Source organism: Xenopus laevis, chromosome 2S (genome assembly GCF_017654675.1).
Source record: "Xenopus laevis strain J_2021 chromosome 2S, Xenopus_laevis_v10.1, whole genome shotgun sequence".
Lineage (NCBI taxonomy): Eukaryota > Metazoa > Chordata > Amphibia > Anura > Pipidae > Xenopus > Xenopus laevis.
The window spans coordinates 62,745,196-62,766,168 of NC_054374.1; the positions used below are offsets into that span (position 1 = coordinate 62,745,196).

At 37.6% G+C, this 20,973-nt stretch overlaps 2 protein-coding genes across 9 annotated transcripts in view; one reads left to right on the plus strand and one right to left on the minus strand.

Annotated features, from left to right (window-relative positions):
• Nucleotides 1-20,973, minus strand: part of elk4.S (ELK4, ETS transcription factor S homeolog) — a 301,246-nt gene that overhangs the window by 128,494 nt on the left and 151,779 nt on the right. The gene's annotated exons all lie outside the window — the stretch shown is intronic.
• cdk18.S (cyclin-dependent kinase 18 S homeolog) overlaps nucleotides 1-20,973 on the plus strand; it is a 93,193-nt gene that overhangs the window by 11,513 nt on the left and 60,707 nt on the right. For both annotated transcript variants that reach the window (XM_018249366.2, XM_041583875.1), the window contains exon 2: nucleotides 12,736-12,862. In XM_018249366.2, the coding sequence (XP_018104855.1) occupies nucleotides 12,751-12,862 (112 nt within the window). In that variant the 5' untranslated portion in view covers nucleotides 12,736-12,750. The remainder of the gene's footprint in view (nucleotides 1-12,735; nucleotides 12,863-20,973) is intronic.

A 20,973-nucleotide genomic window follows, 5' to 3' on the forward strand; every position in this document is an offset into this window, starting at 1 on the left:
TTCCAAATAGTACATTAGGATATATCACATTTTTTTCAAATAGGCTCATAAAGATACCAGGGTATATAAACAAGATGATAAATTACTGACTGATTTGTATGTCAAACCAACTTACCGAAACATGCTTCTGCATTATCATTCGATTCATCCGCCTCAAATGAAGAAAACGCTCCACAGCTGAAAAGAATAGTATCCTCTGATGAAATAGCTGATGCTAGATTGACAGAGATGTGCGATAAGTTTCAGGCAAGGGGATACCCAGGAGATGTGAGGAGCTAAAGATACAAGAAAGATTAGTTTTGTTGCAGAAAAGGGAGAAAAAAACTGATGAAGATGTAACATTTGTTACTCAGTATAATGCCCTGAGTAAACATATTGTAAAAATACTTAAAAGTCACTGGTCACTGGTTCAAAGATAGTTTGCCTAATATCAAGGCTTTTAATAGAGCACCAGTTATTGCGTATAAAAAAAAGGAAAAACCCTGGGTTCTACTTTAGTGAAAACGATTATAGGGACAAAAAGTGTGGAAGTGAGAGATTGAGGCAAAAATTTTACTTTTTCTTGCATTAATTGCAACTGCTGTTCCAATGTTCAGAAAGGAGAATTCTTATATCACCCTAGACAGGGGACTCCAATACGGATTCCTGGATGGTTCTCTTGTACTTCCATATATGCTGTGTATGTGATCAAATGCCCATGTGGGCTAGCATATGTGGGACAAACGACAAGGACCGTCCGAGAACGTATCTGAGAACACAAATTGCAATTAGAACGGGAACAAGCAGTTTCTGGTCATTTCATTGAGATGGGCCATAATGTTAACCAACAGGTCATTGAAATAGTTCAGCAGAAACGGCGAGGTGGAAATAGATTGGAAGCTTTACTATATAGAGAGGCCTATTGGATAAGGAGGTTGGAGACACTTACCCCATTTGGCCTAAATAAAGAATATGACCTTAAACCAATTTTTAGATGAATTCATTATTTTAAAAGATTCTGGATTTTTTTTATAGAACTGCGTCATTTTGAATTTGATTCACCTATACTGTTGGCTTCACTTCGGATGGATACTCTGTGGAAATTGTTACAATCTCTTTTGTAAATGGTTACACTGTTTGACATATATGATAAGATGTATCACATGATTGTTATTAGATACTAATTGGCCACTAGATGGCTCACAAGGGTTTAAAAGGCTGTGTTTGGATTGTCAGTTTAGCTTGATAAAAGGCCATTGAGGCCTGAAACGTTGCTGTGATGCCCAGAAGTCTGCAATAAAGGCATTTTTATCTTATAAAGATTGAGTGGTGCTGTTCAATTACAATTTCTTCAATATTAACCGGTGATAAGTGGCCACTGGGGAACCTGCACCACAACGTAAAAAGGAAAAAAGGTGTAAGAAGTTGTGCTGATTACTCTTTCTACAAGCTTATGAGGCCACCTAGCAGTTCCCCCCTCCCCCCCCAGTGTATATTTCAAACTATACTTGTGTTTCCACAGTGATGTCACGCAGGGGGACCATGTGGTGACAAGCGTAGGGAGCGGCATAGTTAATTGTTCCATTTTATATACTTTTTTGTTCTACTATCTTGAAATCTTTACTATACCACCATATATGTCCTGGTGATGCAATGATGACATGTTCATCCATAAGAACCTACAGTTTCAAGCCACTTTACCATATGTTTGAATTTACTCTGTGCCAAAATACCTTTAAATATATATTTTAGTTTTATATCACCATATAATTTGCTATAATTAAATTTATGACTTTAAAAAGTTATTGATGCCCTTTTTTTTCTGACAAGAATATTGCCCTGGTATTAAAGTGCCATTTTCAGTACTGTTAGTAGTCAGTGCCCCCAAGGATACAATGCCAGCTAACTGTCAGGCTATATCCCTTTCTTTTTGTGATAAGATCACAAGTGAAATAGAAGCAATGTAGAAGGTGATACAGAAGGTGATGTGGCTTGCTTTGAGTAAGGCAGTGACTGCTTAGTTAAAGATAAGACTGTATCCTGAGCCAGTGATACATTTTTTTTTTTTTTTTTTTTTTTCAGATTTAATTATTCCCATAGGTAAAATTCAAAAATAAATGTATAATTGTTCCCTAAATGAGTTTTAGGCATTTCAAGTTACCATCAGACCCTTTATCTGGGAATCTCCAATACACTAGCATTATTTGTGTACTTACTTGTAGTTTGCATTTTAAAGTACAACTAAACCCAAGTGATTTAAGAATTTATTCATTTATTGCGCACTTAAGTTTGCATAGGACTGCCATTTGGGATAACTGTGGGATAATTATATCCCTTTAAATACATAGAACACAGCTACATTTCTTTTTTTCAAAGAGTTTTGTAGTCACATCTGCCTGTGTTTGACCTCTAAAAGTGCTGGCAGCCTTTGCCAGGAATAAGATCAATAGAGAACTTAAAACATGGATCTCCGACCTATGGAATTATAATTTGCAGTAATGCACCTTTTCACATACTTCTGCTGAGAGCAGAAATAATTCTGGTGATTGTTCACTTGTTTTCATCATATGTGAATGTCAATAAAATATCAATAAAATAAACCGATGGTAAAGGAAAAAGATCAACTTGTCATTAGGATGCTACTGAGTTCTGCATATAGCTATGTAGGCTGATTTATGTATTGTGCAGTGCATATTAATAAGTATGCAGTTTAACAGAATGTACAATATATTTCTCTGTGTATTAATCATCCTGCAGTAGTGTAACCCAGCAGTTCAACATCCTAGTACAGGTATGGGATCCATTATCCGAAAATCCGTTATCCAGAAAGCTCCAAATTACGGAATGGCCGTCTCCGATAGACTCCATTATAAAGAAATAATCCAAATTTTTAAAAATGATTTCCATTTTCTCAGTAATAATAAAACAGCACCTTGTACTTGATCCAAACTGAGATATAATAAATCTGTATTGGAAGCAAAACCAGCCTATTGGATTTATTAAATGTTTATGTGACTTTCTAGTAGAATTAAGGTATGAAGATCAAAATTATGGAAAGAGCCATTATCCGGGTAAACTCCAGGTCCTGAGCATTCTGGATAACAAGTCCCATACCTGTACAAGAATCTTGTATGGACTCCTCTCAGATCCTTAAACTGAAATTGCATTAAAAAAAGTATCTGGACTCTGGACAATCGTTTTGAAAATAAAGCAATATTACATTATATTATATTATCAGTGGTAGTTTGATTCCAGCCTCTTGTCACAGATTTTTGTGATAAATATAGAGTGGAGATTTATTAGACTAACATTTTAGGTATGTTTTTTCACAAAATGGAAAAACCATACTTCACAGTGCATGGTGAGTTCAATTGTGTGCAACTAAAGGATGATTAAAGATGGGAATCCAGTACAGGTATGGGACCTATTATCCAGAATGCTTGGGACTCGGGTCTTTCTGTAATTTAGATCTTCAAACCTTAAGACTATAAGAAAATTATGTAAACATTAAATAAACCCAATAGGCGGATTTTGCTTCCAATAAGGATTAATTATATTTTAATAAGGATTAATTATATTTTAGTTTGGATCAAGTACAAGGTACTGTTTTATTACAGAGAAAAAGGAAAGCATTTTTAAAAATTTGGATTATTTGATTATAATAGAGTCTATTGGAAACAACCTTTACGTTATTCGGAGCTTTCTGAATAACGGGTTTCCAGATAACTGATCCCATACCTGTATATCTAATGAGTCTGTGCCATATTCTAGTATTGTGAAATTTAGACCCCCTCGTATTTCATGCACACTACTAGCCAAAGACTTGTCACAATTAGAGTCTGTTCATTGAATTTAAGATACTGGGAAACAGATCTTGGAGCCCAGGTGTATAAATTCTGGACACAAACATGTATAGCTGGGAGACCAGATGGAGTCCTTCCCAAACATGCTATTGTTACACGTGACTATATTTGCATATGGCAGAGAAAGCAGATGGAAAGGAGTTTAACTCTCAAATCTATTCTGCATCTGCAAAAAAGATAAATAAATACACCAGATAAATCTTAATATATACATAGCTGGTATTAGAAAAATGGAATTATGTAGAGCTGTTGATTATATTATTCTAAAAAGTTGCATGTTAGTAATTTCCATTCCAGGAAACAAGACAACTGTCCTTCTAATCAGGGACTTTAAAGGGGACCCGTCGCCCTAAGTAATAATTCCAAATTATTTTCTATCATGTGAGTTGAGCAAAAAATTTTACTTACACTACGGGGCCGAATATCGAGGGTTAATTAACCCTCGATATTCGACTTCGAATATTGAATTTGAAGGATTTACTGCAAATAGTTCAATCAAACGAATTAAACGATTAAATCCTTCAAATTGTTCGATTCGAAGGATTTTAATCCATCTATCGAACGATTTTTCTTCGACCTAAAAATTGATAGAAAGCCTATGGGGACCTTCCCCATAGGCTAACATGGCACCTCGGTAGATTTTAGGTGGCGAAGTAGGGGGTCGAAGTTTTTTTTAAAGAGACAGTACTTCAACTATCGAATGGTCGAATAGTCGAACGATTTTTAGTTCGAATCGTTCGATTCAAAGTCGAAGGTCGAAGTAGCCAAAAAAATCATTCGAAATTCGAAGTTTTTTTTATTCTATTCCTTCACTCGAACTAAGTAAATGGGCCCCTACATTTATTATTTACATTTTGTTCCCTTCAGTCTTGGAATTACACAATCACAGCAAGCAGGCAGGTGCCATTTTCTGTTATTAAGACAATAATTATGTACAGGGCCGCCGTTAGAAATCACGGGGCCCCGTACAGCAAAATTTTTGCCGCCCACACTGGTGCCCAAGCCCCACCCCATATCCCGCCCACTCCACATCACAGTTAAAAGACAACACAGACATCAGCACTAAAAAAGTAACCCCCCCCCCACACACAAGTTATAAAAAGCTATTGATGGTCAAGGCCCCCTTATAAGTTAAAAAAAAACATTGGCGCCAGGGCCCCCCATAAAAGTTATCATTGTTGCCAGGGCCCCCCTTACAAGTTAAAAAAAATTGGGGCCCCAAAGAATATTTTTTTAAAAATACATAGGTGGCAGGGGCTTATAGAATATTAAAATAATACATAGGTGGCCAGGGGATTAAAAAAAACAAAAAAAAACCCACAAACTGGTGTAGAATTGAACTCAAAGCTTCAGGACTTCAACTTCACCTCCTTTTGTGACTTTGGGTCTTTTCACCGCTTCAGGACTTAAATTTCGGCTGTTATCGTGACTTTGGGTATTTTCGCCGCTTTAGGACTTCGGCTGTTTTTATCTTTTCGCCGCTTCAGGACTTCGGCTTCAGCTGTTTTCGTGGCTTTGGGTCCTTCGGCTGTTCGGCTTTTCGGCACTTCCGCATTCAGGACTTGCGAAATGGCCGCACTGTTCAGGTGCTCGTAAGGGGGGCCCGGCTCTTTCAACTTTCACTGCTGGGCCCCCCTTCATGCCCAGGCCCGGGACACTTGTCCCCCTCAGGCATAGAGGTGGGGCAGGTAATATTTGATTGACAGCTCAGATATTTAAACACCTTTATAACAGGTATGGATGCTTTAATGAAAAAAAGAATTTGGGTTCCATGTTTAATTTGCAAATTACTTTTATTATACAGCTTTTTATGTGTAGATGACAGGTCCCCTTTAAGAGCATGATATTAAGGGGCATATTTATTATGCTGTGTAAAAAACAATGGGATAATACACTACAACTACACTACAATACACATCGCCACGCTTCACAGTGTAAGAAACAGTGTAAAATTTTTACATGCTTTTTCTTATGTGACTTCCGCATGTCGTAAAATTATACACATCTTGATAAATTCACCATTTACAGTTAGGTCCATAAATATTTGGACAGACAACTTATTTTTTCTAATTTTGGTTCTGTACATTACCACAATGAATTTTAAATGAAACAACTCAGACTTTCAGCTTTAATTCAGTGGGATGAACAAAAAGATTGCATAAAAATGTGAGGAACTAAAGCCTTTTTTTTTTAACACAATCACTTCATTTCAGGGGCTCAAAAGAACAAATTAAAAAACTGAAAATAAAATGTTCATTTCTAATACTTGGTTGAAAACCCTTTGCTGGCAATGACAGCTTGAAGTCTTGAACTCATGGACATCACCAGATTCTTGAGTTCCTCCTTTTTAATGCTCTGCCAAGCCTTTATTGCAGCAGTTTTCAGTTGCTGTTTGTTTGTGGGCCTTTCTATCTGAAGTTTAGTCTTCAACAAGTGAAATGCATGCTCAATTAGGTTCAGATCAGGTGACTGACTTGGCCATTCAAGAATATTCCACTTCTTTGCTTTAATAAACTCCTGGGTTGCTTTAGTTGTATGTTTTGGGTCATTGTCCATCTGTATTATGAAACGCCTCCCAATCAATTTGACTGCATTTAGCTGGATTTGAGCAGACAGTGTCTCTGAACACCTCAGAATTCATTTGGCTGCTTCAACTCCAGGGCTTTTATCTGCTTCATTGATAGACATAACAAAGGAATTGGCCACACCTGCCTCATGAAATAACCTTTGAGTCAATTGTCCAATTACTTTCGAACCCCTGGTCTAATTACTTTTGAGCCTCTGAAATTAAGTTTTAATTGAGTTAAAAAAAAGGGTTTAGTTCCTCACATTTTTATGCAATCTTTTTGTTCATCCCACTGAATTAAAGCTGAAAGTCTGCACTTCAACTGCATCTGAGTTGTTTCATTTAAAATTAATTATGGTAATGTACAGAACCAAAATTAGAAAAAAAAGTTGTCTGTCCAAATATTTATGGACCTAACTGTATTTTACACAGTTTTTTACACAATTTTTTTGTCGAATTTCGTTTTACACAGCATAATAAATATGCCCCTAAGTGTTATAATGGATTGATTAGATATTGTTTTCTGAAAGTGCAGCTCAGTTACTAACGTTACATGGGTGCTAATTGCACCAGTGTAATTAACATCAGCAACCCATCTGCAGTAAGTTTTAACAACTATGAGTTGAAAAGTGAAAGCAAAGAACTTGTTGGTTGGTATTGGTATCTACAATGCGAATGGTAAGCACATGCATCAATATGTCTGCCCAGTCTCTCTTAATACAATTGGCAGAGTAAGCATATATTAAAGCTGAAAGAAAATGGTGGGAATTAAATTTCTGCCTTGACCATGACTTTGTAAATTCTGGAATTCCAGTCATGTTTTAAAAAGGGGGTGCTGGAAGTCAGGTAGCTGCTCATATTCCAACAAAAGCTCATTAACCTGACTTTCTAAGTATTTCTTTGTGTCTTTTGACTGCCATCGATAGTGTTTTTATTACAATGTGATGTTATAATATGATTAATAGTAAATAACACTTTTGTATGTAAAATGTACTGGCAAAGGCTGTATACAGCAATATTTTGTGGAATCTGGAGGGCAACTAAAGCAGTGGCTAGCCTCATTTGTGAGGCATACATGACTGCCAGACAGATGGTACCCTAACTGTTCTTCTGTTGTGATGATTCCAGTGGGTGAAATAAGGGTCTGGAAGAAGATTCTGTGAAGCTCTGATGCATATAATAGCTTTGTCTTGGCAGCCAGCTACAACTGTTGTTTTGGCCAAATTTAATTATTCTAAATCCTAGTAGCACTGTACGTACATACATAGTATCATACAATTACTTTTATTTCTTGTCAGTCCTTTTAATGTGCACACAGTCACACAAAAGTCTTACAAACGAGGTTGTAAATTCTTGCTATTTATAGGCAATACTAAAATCATACTGCTTAATCCCCTCCGAAAAAACGTTGGAGGGGCCTGGTGTGCATTACCTTGCACTGATCTGCTGATACTGGATTAGTATTTACTCTTTAATTGATTTGTATTACTGAGTCCAGAGTAAGTCATGTAACATCACATGGGCAGTAACCAGCCAAATGTGGTCATAAATAAAACTCTCTACAGAATGAAAACGTTTCCTGGCCTGTAAACAAACGTTCCATCAAACTATACCAATATACAATAGGTGATGGTCACATTTCTGTATAATGACCATTTACTAATTTAGTATTTTTGATGAGCTGCTTTTTTCAGTTTGATTTTGGGTATGGCTGTCCTTCTGATCTACATATTGATTATATTCAAAACATCTGGTAGGTTTCTGTTTTAGTCCAGAACCCAAGCATGTCTCTTGCAGAGTGAATTAAACCTATCTGCATAAAAATGTATATGAGCTACTCTTAAGCACCATGGACAGCGTTAGCAGATTGTTTCAATGGAACCATTCACCTTCTGTGGAGGCCCTGTTAGCGTTGAAGCATTAACTGCCAGTGCCCAAAATCATAAACTCTTTTGCAGATAAAGGTGCAGTATGTTCATCAAGTCACATACAGTAATGCATACTTCTCTGCTTATTTTTCTTCAGGGTAAATTCCATATGTAATAAAAGTCACTAAGTTTGCCCAGGCAATACTTCTCTGCTTATTTTTCTTTAGATCAGGCTAAATTCCATATGTAATAAAAGTCACTAAGTTTGCCCAGGCAATACTTCTCTGCTTATTTTTCTTTAGATCAGGCTAAATTCCATATGTAATAAAAGTCACTAAGTTTGCCCAGGTACGCTAAGCCATAGCAACCAGCAAGATGTTTGCTTTTAAAAAAGTAACTAGTAAATGCTTTGAGCAGATCGGTTGCTATGGGTTACTGCACCGGGAAATTTAGTGTCTTACATAACCCCATTAATATAGTAATAAAACGTGCAATGTAGAGTTTCATAGTTCTTGTTTGGGTATTGTCTGGCCGCCTAGATTGGTCATTTATAACCTAAAAGGCAGTGAGCAAGGCACTTGTTTTTTGCACTTTTCACACTGCCTTATGCTGGTGGAGAATTGCCACAGGTCTCTGCACTTGTTTCTATAGCATATCGATCTGTGCATACCCCAATGGATATATTGCTGGCTGCATTTGACAGTAATGTATTCTCGAGGAGTGGTAGGCACATAGGTGTGCCCCCTGTAAACAAAAAGAACAGGTATAGAGGGCTACGTTTATTCATGTATTGGTTGTTCTCTTTTATATGTGATCTGTGTATTCATTGTATTCACCCATTTATTGTTCAGTGCTGTGAAATATGCTGGCATGTGTTGGAAATATGTGTTAATAATAATTAAGTTCTAGAAACACACTACAATGTAAAAGAAGAAAATCACTGCAGTAAAGTGTAATTGTAAGAGTCAGCATGTTAAACAGGTCATGACACAGAGCTTGAGACTTGGTTCATGGAATGCACTTCCTGAATTTGGGTACATTCTCAAATTGCAAACTCCATATAATATTGACACATAAATGTATAATCTATAAACAAAATTGTATGCTGGATATGTTTATACATTTGCTCTGCACGAGCCAAAATCTACGGTTGTTCACCCTAGAGATTTCACAGGCCTTGGCTGTGATTGAAAATAGGTATTTCTAGTGTACAGAGGCCCAAATACCTCCACAGGCCCAATAAATAATAACTGTATGTAGCATTTTATAGCAGCCCCTCTTGCATTTGCCAGAATCTACAGATTGCCAGTCTGGTCCTGGATGTTGAAAGCTGTAGTTTGGCTACAGCTAAAATACTGCCAGCTGGAACTCCCTGCCCTGTCTACACAATAGCAGCACCATTTGTTGGTTGAAACTTGCATCGCAGTAGATATGCTCTCAACCACCAAAATCATGATGCAGAATCATCGGAATATAAAATGTAAACAGACCTAGATTGAGAACAAATGACTCTGTTACGCCTTAATCCTGTATATAGTTCTTAAAATAATTTTATTGATAATGTCTTTAGTCAATGTTATTGTAACTTTGTACCAGTAGAGTAATCTATAGCAGTCAATCATTTGTTTTCATCATCCCAGGTTTGAGGAATGCTAATTGTTGCTGTTGGATACTGCACTGATGCTAAAGTGCACCTATTTAACTGCATGAAGTCTATTATCTCAGAGAGACATTAATATGTTGCTGTTTTGGCATGAAGCCAGGAACCTATGCCCTAATACATTTATAGTCTTGGTGCATTTTTATGGAATCAACATTAAATGGAAGATATTATTGGCATGCTGTCTGAGGTGGCAAGTATACACTGCTCGGCAAAGCTACAGCTATAAGTGCACTTTAATCAACTCTAAAAGAGTGTGGGAGGGCAGAGGAGGGAAGAACAGATTTATTTATAGAAAGCAGTGGCAGGGAACCAGAATCTCACAGAGGAAGTTTCACATCCCAGGGCTGAGGTGCGATCACTGGATGGTGTTATCAAAAGTAAAACTGTAACTGGCACCTGAGTTATTAACCCATTGACAATCAAAACTGAGGGATATGTTCCTGCTTGTGGGGAAAATTCTAAAAACTGCTAAATTATAGGACACATTTCCGAATAAATATCCTTTCTGGGTCCAGGCAATCACATTTTTCTACTGTTTTTTTACATATACTTCGTTTTTACCTGAGTAATATTAACTCGTGAATTACAATAGATAACCTCTTATGCTTTGTTTAATCAGTGTGATTAGGTGTCCTCCAGCATTAAGTTAAAGTCATGCACCCACTGCATTCCAAATATATCTTATGTATGCTACATATGTGTAGTCAGGCATTAGACTGTTTTTTCATAATGAAATTAAATCGAAATCTAAACAACATTCCAATATACATTAATTAAATATTACCAGTTTACTTATGCTGTTGAAAGCAGTATTTGTTTCTTCTCTTCGGCACTGCTGGTTTGACTCTTGAAACAAAGTAGTAGATGCCAGCTCTGATTCAGCCATCACTCCAATTCCAACAATGCCTTGTATACCTCACAGGTTTCCACTACAAGTGTTATTCAAGGATGGAAAATTACAGTTCAGAATATTTACAGATGCTGTAAATCAGTGATCCCCAAACCAGTGGCTCTTAAGCAACATGTTGCTCACAAACCCCTTGGCTGTTGCTCTCAGTGGCCTCAAAGCAAGTGCTTATTTTTCAATTCCTGGCTTAGATTTACAAATAGCTGAAATGTTTTAATCAATGTCTTGTAATATGCAAAACAAAATATGGAGTTTGCAATATGGAGTTTTCAGGGAAAAGTCAGCTGGACTCAATACATTCACAGATAATTGCAAATTGCTACATTTAGAATTTATCTATGTGTGTATGGCAACCTTAACACAGCTTTGTTTATTTCACTCACCCACTTTTAGGAAGAGATTAGGATAATGCAAGTATTTGAACTTCTGGCCAATGATTAGATAACATAAAGGTACTAGTGTAATAAACCTTGCATAACATATTGTTTGTATCATTTTTCACACTATACCCATTGTTAGCCTCTTTAACATGCACTCCAAGAATGCCAAGTATTGGTGTAGGCAGATTTCACACAGGGAACTTTTCGGTTGGCACTTTTCATCCAAAAAACTCAGCACCTGGGAATGACACTATGCGACTGTACTCATGTCAATGGGAGCCAGCTGAAAAGCACTGTATTCCATCAGCATGTCTATAGTAATAGGTCAAATCAACTGGACTTTCTGTATTTTCTTTTTTTTTCCCTTGAACGTCTTCAATGAAGACCAGCAAGTCCAGATGATATAAATTATTACTGTAGATTAGGGATGCACCAAATCCACTATTTTGGATTCGGCCAAACCCCGAATCCTTCTCGAAAGATTCGGCTGAATACCGAACTGAATCCTAATTTGCATATGCAAATTAGGGATGAGAATGGGAAAACATTTTTTACTTCCTTGTTTTGTAACAAAAAGTCATGCAATTTCCCTCCCCGCCCCTAATTTGAATATGCAAATTTGCATATGCAAATTAGGGTTTATATTCGGTTCGGCCAGGCAGAAGTATTCGGCTGAATCTGAATATGGGCAACATCCACCAGTAATATTTGACTCCACTTCGTACACTGCATTATACAGGCCCTGTCTATTTGTGGGGATTCTGGGAGTTGTAGTCCTGAAGGGCTTAAGGATAGTTATTCACAATAATAAACTTTTTTTAGATTTCTGTTGAAAACAAGGTGATGGTAATCCATGAGTTATATTCTGTTAATGCAAAGATCTTACTAACTGCAGGTTTATTCTAAGAAAAGAGGGGTTTTTGCTTCAGCAGATTTCCTTTAATGAACCGGCAGCCACTTCCTGTTCTTTGGGCTCGGCTATATACAATCTGAAGCAGAAAGAGTGTAAACCTTTTGCAGATGTGAGCAGGGCACTATTATATCAACACTCGGGTGGGAGGGATTCATGTCCTGAAGAACTTGCAATCTGCTAATGACATGCAGACTGTATTTGCAGAAAGGGGCCAATCTCAGATCATCCTATCACATCTACAAGACATTGATAAGAGATGCAGCAGATGCAGTCCTCCCACACTTCCCCTCACTCTGCTTGCTTGCTACGGAACCAGCCTGTACTTCTTTCTGCATCTTGCTCAGCTAGCTCTTAGCCTGGCCAACTCCATTATACCTAATGCACAGTCAGATAACATAACAATCTCTGTCTTTCTAATAAGAGCCTCACTTGCAGTAGCCTGATACACAGACACACAGAGATACACGGTTTATGATCCCTCTCTGATTCCATGCACAGCGTCTTCATTTCATTCCACATCCAGGCACATACAGGTTGCCTTTGTTTTTCCCAGAGCCTTTCAGCATTTACACCTCACCATTCTCTTTAACCTTCAGGTCAGCACCATCACCATGAACAAGGTGAAGAGTTTTAAGCGTCGATTCTCCCTTTCTGTCCCTCGGCCAGAAACTATTGAGGAAATTACAGAGCAATATAATCAGCTGAATAGCCGGTGTGGGGAAGGTAAGTGCAAAAGGTTAAGTGTGTTACAGTTTGTTACTAAAAGACCACATATGAGTCTTTGCTATCATATCCCATTGGAATAGATTATGAATATATGAATTGTTAAATGTATAAATTATAATAACAATGCGTTATTGTAGAAATATGTCAGCATATGTGCATAGAAAACAAAGGTAGCAGTGGTGATGGTATCATACTGTACTAGTTGGGTGCATTTATGCACATCTACATGTTAAGACCACTGAGGTTTTGATTTGTATTCAAATCAATTTTTAAGATTTCCAAGGCATGCAACCAAACTATATATTTTATTGTTGTTATTTATGCATCTAAATGTAAACAACATTTTCCATCCAAAGGTCCTCTAAACTACAGACCCTACCTTCTAAGTTTGTGGCCTGAGGCATAGGGGGATTTGCTAACATTCCTATGGAGCTAAAAGAGGTGAAGTGAACCTGAAGTGCTGAGAGTGACATACCCACTCACTCCTTCTCCCTCCCTTTTACGCATGGAAATTTGGAAACCATAATCAACAAACACGAACAGCCAAAAATGTAGATCATTGTCACTTTTTTGCATATCGGAAAATAGTGTGTTACAAAGTAACTGCACTTTCTTTTCGGATTAGATTAGTTATTAGTTAAGTAAAAGAACAGATACTGTGTATGTTGACATGCAGCAAAACTGCAGTATTCAGTAACAGCAAAGGTTTCTCTTATTTGATCTAATTTGCCAAATGAAATAAAAATGCATAACACACTATCCACAAAAAGTGGCCAAAGTAAGAAAACTGGAGAGCTCCAGTGACAAATTTGCAGACATTAGTCTTTACTTTCATTGGGCTGATAAACCTCTGGGCTGGTACAGTAAGCTTTATGCTTAAAGTGAATCAAGAGGTAGTTTACCTGAAAATTAATATTAAGTATTATGTATATCAATATTCTAAAATAATATACAATTATCTTTTCTGTAGTTTAAAAAAAATTTTGCACATTTTTATCTGGTTGATTGGGTTTAATTAGCAACCAACTGACAGTTTGGATGCCAAAATTGAAGATTACTAGGAGATGGCCTGATAAAGTTAATGGAAATGAAAACCCTAAAAAAAAAATAATAGGAAACTACACAGAGTACTCTTCTGAGCACTTTTGCTATTTAAATTTATAATTTTTTCTCTAGTTCCCAAGATATTAGAAGTTTTTTCACTGTTAATGTAATGAAATTGAACAAGAATGCTATCAGGGGGTCACGTTTTCTGACCTGCCTGACAGCTGGGAGAAAATGACTATTGGCTGTTGACTATTCACTGCTCTTTTCTAAGCAGAGCAACATTGAAAAACATTCCTCATTGTCTTCTGAAACTTTTTCCTGGTTGGTTGGAAGAACTGACCAGCTGGTGACTCTGTTGTTTAAATTTCATTGTATTAGCTGTGTAAAAATGACTAATATCTTGAATACTTCAAAATAAATGTTTTTCATGGCTGTAGTCAATGACCCCAACAACCTGATAGCATTTTCAGCTGACATAATTGTTTAAATAAACTAGGCAAAATAAATCATGGAGAACATTAAAGAGTTGCATAGAACAGGTCCATAGCATAAAGCTGACCATTCCCTTTAAAGTGGACCTGTCACCCAGACACAAGCTGTATAATAAAAGTTATTTTCAAATGAAACATGAAATCCAATTTCTGTTGTTTATTAAAGCATTCATAGCATTCAAACTTGTTTAAAAATCTCAGCTGTCAATCAAATATTGTCTTCCCCTCTTCTATGCCTTAGGCATAGAGGCGGGGCAGGCAATTACTTTCACTTTCCATTCAGCACTTTCTAGATGTCACTTTTCTCCCCACATTCCTCCTTTCTCTTCACCATTTAATTGTGTAGCCAGGGAATGGGGATGGACATTGGGTCCCCCATTCTGGTACCCAAACAAGATTCTGAGATGATACAAGGCTTGCCTTAATAACACTGTCCACAAAATGGCTCCTGTAATTAAAGTTCATTCTGCTTGACTAATGTGATAAAATAGGATTTTGAATATTTCTTTGGGGTTATGGGTCCCCTTTAAATATCATCCCAGTCCATTATCATTCTGCTAAACAGTAACATGTTCAAATGTTAAAAAAAGACCTTCCATAAAAATATTCAAATTATGCAAATGCATGTTGTTTCTGAGTCTTACTCCCACGGTCGTCACATTTCTCGCTGGTTTAAAACCACAATATTGACACATTGATTTTCACACATTTTGTTGTAGATTAAAAGGAGCATTTTTAAGCTCAGGGTAAGGGCAATTAGGTCTTAAGAAGTTTAACTACATATTTAGACAGCTGTATTAAATAAATAAATATATATATACACATATGAACATTATTTCACTCTGTCTATTATTTTGTTTTGTTTTTGAAGTAATAATCAGGAAAACACAATTTTAGATGCCATCTTTACCTCTTGCATTAGATATAAGCTTGTATTTTCATTACATACTGTATCAGTATTACCCTATAAATATGTATTAATAATGACAATACTATATGTATGGGATATTCTTCATATCACACCTTATTGAACTAGGTTTCCATAATGTGAGTGAGGCTTTTTGTTGTATTGATGAAGATATTGAAATCTCAGCTGGGGGTGGGAGTTGGGATTAGTAATGATAAAAACAAAAAATGATCCATAATTACTTTATAATGTTAAATGAGATATTTTCTTCACACAAAATACATTGGCAAGACAATGTACTTTTTCTGCATGCCTTTTTTCTTTCAAGGTGTTTTTTTTTTTTGCACAAAATACATTGAAGTCGATGAACTTTTTTCCGCTGCATTTTCGTACACACAAAATTCATTGATGTCAATGGGTTGTTCTATCGTGTATTTTTTTCAGTGGCATAATTTTTGCAGCAAATGGAGAAATGTGGAATTTTGCTGTGAATCCATACCTGCAGAAACATTTCGCTCATCACTACCTGGAAGTTCCAAAAATCTTAAACCAGAAATTGGTAAACAGCATCTTGGTCAGCTACTGCACCAGCCAACAGTGGTTTAAAGGCCAAGTACCGGACAAATACTCCATACTCCACTGCCATAGGAATCAGTACTGCACAAGGAAGCAAAAGCACCCAAGCCACCTACAGTGTAAAGTCACACGAGCAATCAAAGGCCCCTGCAACACAAGCACAACTAGGGACAAAACCTGCCACAGCATGTGCCCGGCTTTAACCAAACTGAGTACCGCACACTGACACTTCAAGAGGCTATCGGACCAGCAAAACGCTGGTGATAAGTTCAGGTACTGCACATGCAAACTGCTGATTCAGCTAACCAGCCTGCAAACCATTGAAGGCAACGAGCAATCATGCATTTAACCACTGGCACACAGGTCAGGCACTATGCACACAATTTCTAGTTCACAAACCAGCCAATGTTACATGTGTCACGCAAACTACCCACCACGCAAGCAATGAACAAGTCAACTTTGTCACATACAACCACCAATGAATGAGCCAGTTACTGCTCTTGTAAATCACAGGTACACAAGCCAGCTACATTGTTGGCAAGTAGCGGCAAGCTAAACCAAAACTGATGGAAACAAATGTCAGATAGAAAACCAGAAAACACTGGCCCAACCAACAGCAGTTGAATACCAATCTGCACAGAAACTAGCTATTGCTTATAATCAGGGAAACCACCAGCTGGCATGAGAACCTACACTGTAGCAAATCTAGATGCCAAGCATGCCAAATGCTGATTGAAGCCAGCAACCATGCATGCAATGACTGTAGCCAGAGCCAGAATCCCTGTCCACCAATGGCTGTTTTCTGCCACAAAGCAAAAAGCATGTCTACCAAGGGCCATAGCAAAATATGGCAGTCACATGCATCAAGAGCCATGGGAAAGGCAAGTAGCCACATGGACTAACAATAATGGAAAAGACCAGTGGACACACAATAGCAAAGCCAGCAGCCCCATGAACCAAAGGCCAAACAAGGGCCAGCAGCCCCATGAACCAAGGGCCTTAAAGGGAAAACTATACCCCCCAATTTTCATAATAATATACTTTCCTAGTAGTATGTGCCATTGGGTAATCATTAATAGAAAATTGCCATTTTAAAAAACAAGGGTGGCCCCCTGGGATCATATGATACACTGTGCACACAAACAAACCCTACTTGTTAGGTCACATGAGCCAATTAACAGACAGTTCTGTCTTCAATAGTTCTTTCTGTTACAGTTAGAGTTGTAGTATTTCTGGTCAGGTGATCTCTGATGCAGCACACAGACCATCACTAAATGGTGGTTCAAGGCAAGAGATGTAAAAGCAAGATTTACTTAAATATATATTCCAGTTTGGTAAGATTTTTTAATATTCCACTTAATATGATGTAAACTATCTGTTGCTTAACTGTGTGTGTGTGGGGGTATAGTTTTCCTTTAACTAAATAAGGGTCAGCGGCCACATAAGCCAAGGGCCATAACAAAGGCCAGCAGCCCTGCAAGCCAAGTGCCAGCAGCCATGGAAGCCAAGAGCCAAAGCAAAGGCCAGCGACCACAGGAACCAAGGGTCATAGCAAAGGCCAGCAACCACATGAGCCAAGAACCATAGCAAATGCCAGTGGCCACACAAGCCAAGAACCCTAGCAAAAATGTTTTGCCCAGATGGAAATGGGATTACAGGTGGTCACTGCATCCAGTTGCAACATTACAGGATGTCCCGAATTTCGGGGGTTAGGTGTGGGCTATTTCAAGAGTTAATCTGTCTCATATGTGTAAAGGGAGTATAGCCTGGTACACTTATGGGTGTGTACCTGAGCCGTATCAACAATTCGTACCCGGCTCCTTCCCCCTCCCCACAGAGTGAACAACTATCCAAATATATATCATTTACTAGATCCTGCCTATATTGCCACATGGAGGAAGGTTAATTCTGTTGCTTTTGCCGTGGCGTGACCCAAATTGATAGCTCATTTGCGGCACTTCCCCTCCCCGCGGAGTGAACACTATTACCCACATAGTCTGAGATGGGTTAAACCACCACCAGTACCACCCGCGTCCACCCTTCCCAGGAGCAATTGATTTAAGTCAACTTCCATCGCCCTGCCTAGCAAATAAAAGAAAGTGCGCCGGACATGCGTTTCGCTCGCTCTATGCGAACTTTGTCAAAGGCCTTTTTATTCCTACTAAATGCTAATTGTTTTCATATACAAATTTTGTTACATTTCTCCCTAATCTTTTCATAGCTCAATTGATATCCAATAGGAAATAAAGCTAGGCAGGAACTTTTGCAGCTCTATTCTATCCTATGGAAGGGTTTTATAGAGTGCTTGCAGGTTTGGTATTCAATGAGAAAGTTAAAAGCAATAAAGAACAGGTAGAGTGGGCAGGGTTATTAGTTCATTAAGAGTTTTGCAGATAAGCTTCAGTGAAGAGATAGCAATTGGTGGAGAGTTAAGAAATGTTTGTGTGTGGTGATGAAAGAAGCAATGTAAGCTCATTTGTCACCAAAAATGGCCACAGACATTGGGTGAATTAACACTATTCATTAATGGTACCTCTGTATAAAGCTTGCTCTGGCTTAGTTGAGCTCAGAGCAGCAACTAGAGGAAATACAATCTCTAAACTAACTGTTGTCTGCTAATGGGCAACGGATATGTTAAATAACCAATAGGAGAGCTGGATTGTGCATTACATTCTGTTGGTATAAGCTGCTTTTGGAATTTAGATTTGAAGGCTAATAGGGTAAACAAAATAATGGTTGATCCCACTGTTATTAATAGGGAAAAAAGATAAATATATAGGAAGGCCGGTATTTTTTCCAGAAAAGTTGGCAACCCTACAGGCTAATGATGTCTGTCTAGGATCTATCCTGAGTCTGGGACATTATCACCGAAAAAAAATTTCCCCCCCACCAGAGATGCAGGCAAAGAGCCCATGCACTCCTTATGGGGGAAATATTGAGTTATTTGGACATATCAAAAATTGCTTTGCACAGCATTCCAAGAAAAACACCGGCTACCTATTGTCAAATTTGGTGGAGATTCTGGGGCTGTGTGGCTTGTTCAGGGACTGGGGCCCTTGTTAAAGTCAAGGGTCAGATGAATTCAACCCAATATCAACAAATTCTTTAGGATAATGTTCAAGCATCAGTCACAAAATTGAAGTTATGCTGGGGTTGGATATTCTAACCCTAAACACACTTCAAAATCTACAAAGGCATTTATGCAGAGGGAGAAGTACAATATTCTGGAATGGCCGTCACAGTCCCCCAACTTGAATATCATCGAAAATCTATGGGATGATTTGAAGCAGGCTGTCCATGCTCGGCAGCCATCAAATTTAACTGAACTGGAGAGATTTTGTATGGACTGTTGGTCAAAAATACCACCACCCAATGGCAGGAGATAATGTGGGGACAGGAATGTTGCATCATGGCAGAAATGGCAAAAAATAGATGTATACAGTAGGAGTACTGTCATTCACATAATGAAAAGGGGCAGTGTTTATAAGTTAAATATACATTGGGCAGATTGTAACTTTTGGTGTTGGACTTGGGTGTGTGTGGTCACCCCAGACTAGAACCCCAGCCGAAATCAAACCTGATACCAACCTGCCCCGCTCTTGCACACACCTACTTGTGCACGTTTTACCTTCTCCTTTCCACATTTTAGAATAAGAGAACTCCACTCCCAAGTTTTCCCAGTGTCCCGCTGGCCCAGACAGTTTCTGCTAACTTCCTATTTATTTTAAACATAAGTTCTAAACATAATTTACATACACTGGTGTTAGTTTTTACATATAGAGGGATGATGCTAGGCATTATAATTAGACAGTTGCAAGTTATAAATAAATAAATTTGCATTATCTGATAAAGTAGCTGGTTAAAATGAAGGTACAGAATTATAGTAAGACTATGGAAAGAGCATGAAGAGGTAGAGGGATTTCTGTGCGGGACATGAGCTCAATCTCATGTAAGACTTATGTTGAACAGGTGCTTATACACCTTTTGAACTTCCAGATGAATGATGAAAATATATTTTCCCTTTAAGAAATTATGTGGAAGTGGCAAACTACTGCTTTCAGAATTAAGTTTCATGAGCAGCAACTTGACATAAATATAGAAAGCTAAATCAAATCAGGTGCAGGCATAGGAACATGATATCCAGAAGGCTAGGAATTACATCTAATGCATTTTAAGCAAATAATTATATCTTTTAAAAATTATTAAATTTTTCCTTTTACTTGTTCCTAACAATACTGTTGGGTTTATTTAATGTTTATTTTTTTGGTGGCCTTTAGGTATGCAGATCTAAAATCTGTTTAGTTGTTAAACTATGCCATTTACTATTTGGTTTTAAAAAAGTTTATTACTTTTACTTCAATACATTTTTATTTTTTTAAGCATAAATGTGTGCAGACAGTTATTCTCATCATATACCGCTTGTATACAAATATCAAGATTAAGATACCTTTTACTGTAAATGCAATTACATACTGAAACCAGTAATTTTATTCTAAGCAATTGGTCTGTACTACATAGTGCGTAAACAATAACATATTGTATTATTAACAAATTAACAATTGCGTTTTAATAAACATTTAAGTTTACATAAGAAATTCTTCTAATAGTGGAAAGAAAAGGAAAACGTTTTAATAAAAACTTCTGATGGGTGTCAAATAAAATACTAGCCATTTTTTCTTGGGCCATAATCCAGTCAATTCTGGATTATACTGGGTCAACTGGGATTCGTTTTTGTTTCCAGGCCTGGGCTAAGGTTCTTTTAGCTGCAGCCATAATAAAAGTCCTACAGGTTTTATGCCTAATAAGGCTATTACAGGGTCCCTGAAGAAAGAAACTCCCAAAACAGAGTAGGCCATGTTAAAGATCCTTATCCAAAATCCTCGAGCCATGGGACATGTCCACCACGTATGGAACATTGTGCCTAATTCACCGCAGTCCCTGAAGCAGCCAGGGTCAGCTAAAGGAGAAAATTTAGCTATCCGTGCTGGTAACAAGTACCAACGAACGAGTACCTTATAATTTGTCTCCTGTAAGGAAACGTTGTTCGATGACCTTTTAGCTGTATTCCACACTCGGTCCCATTCCTC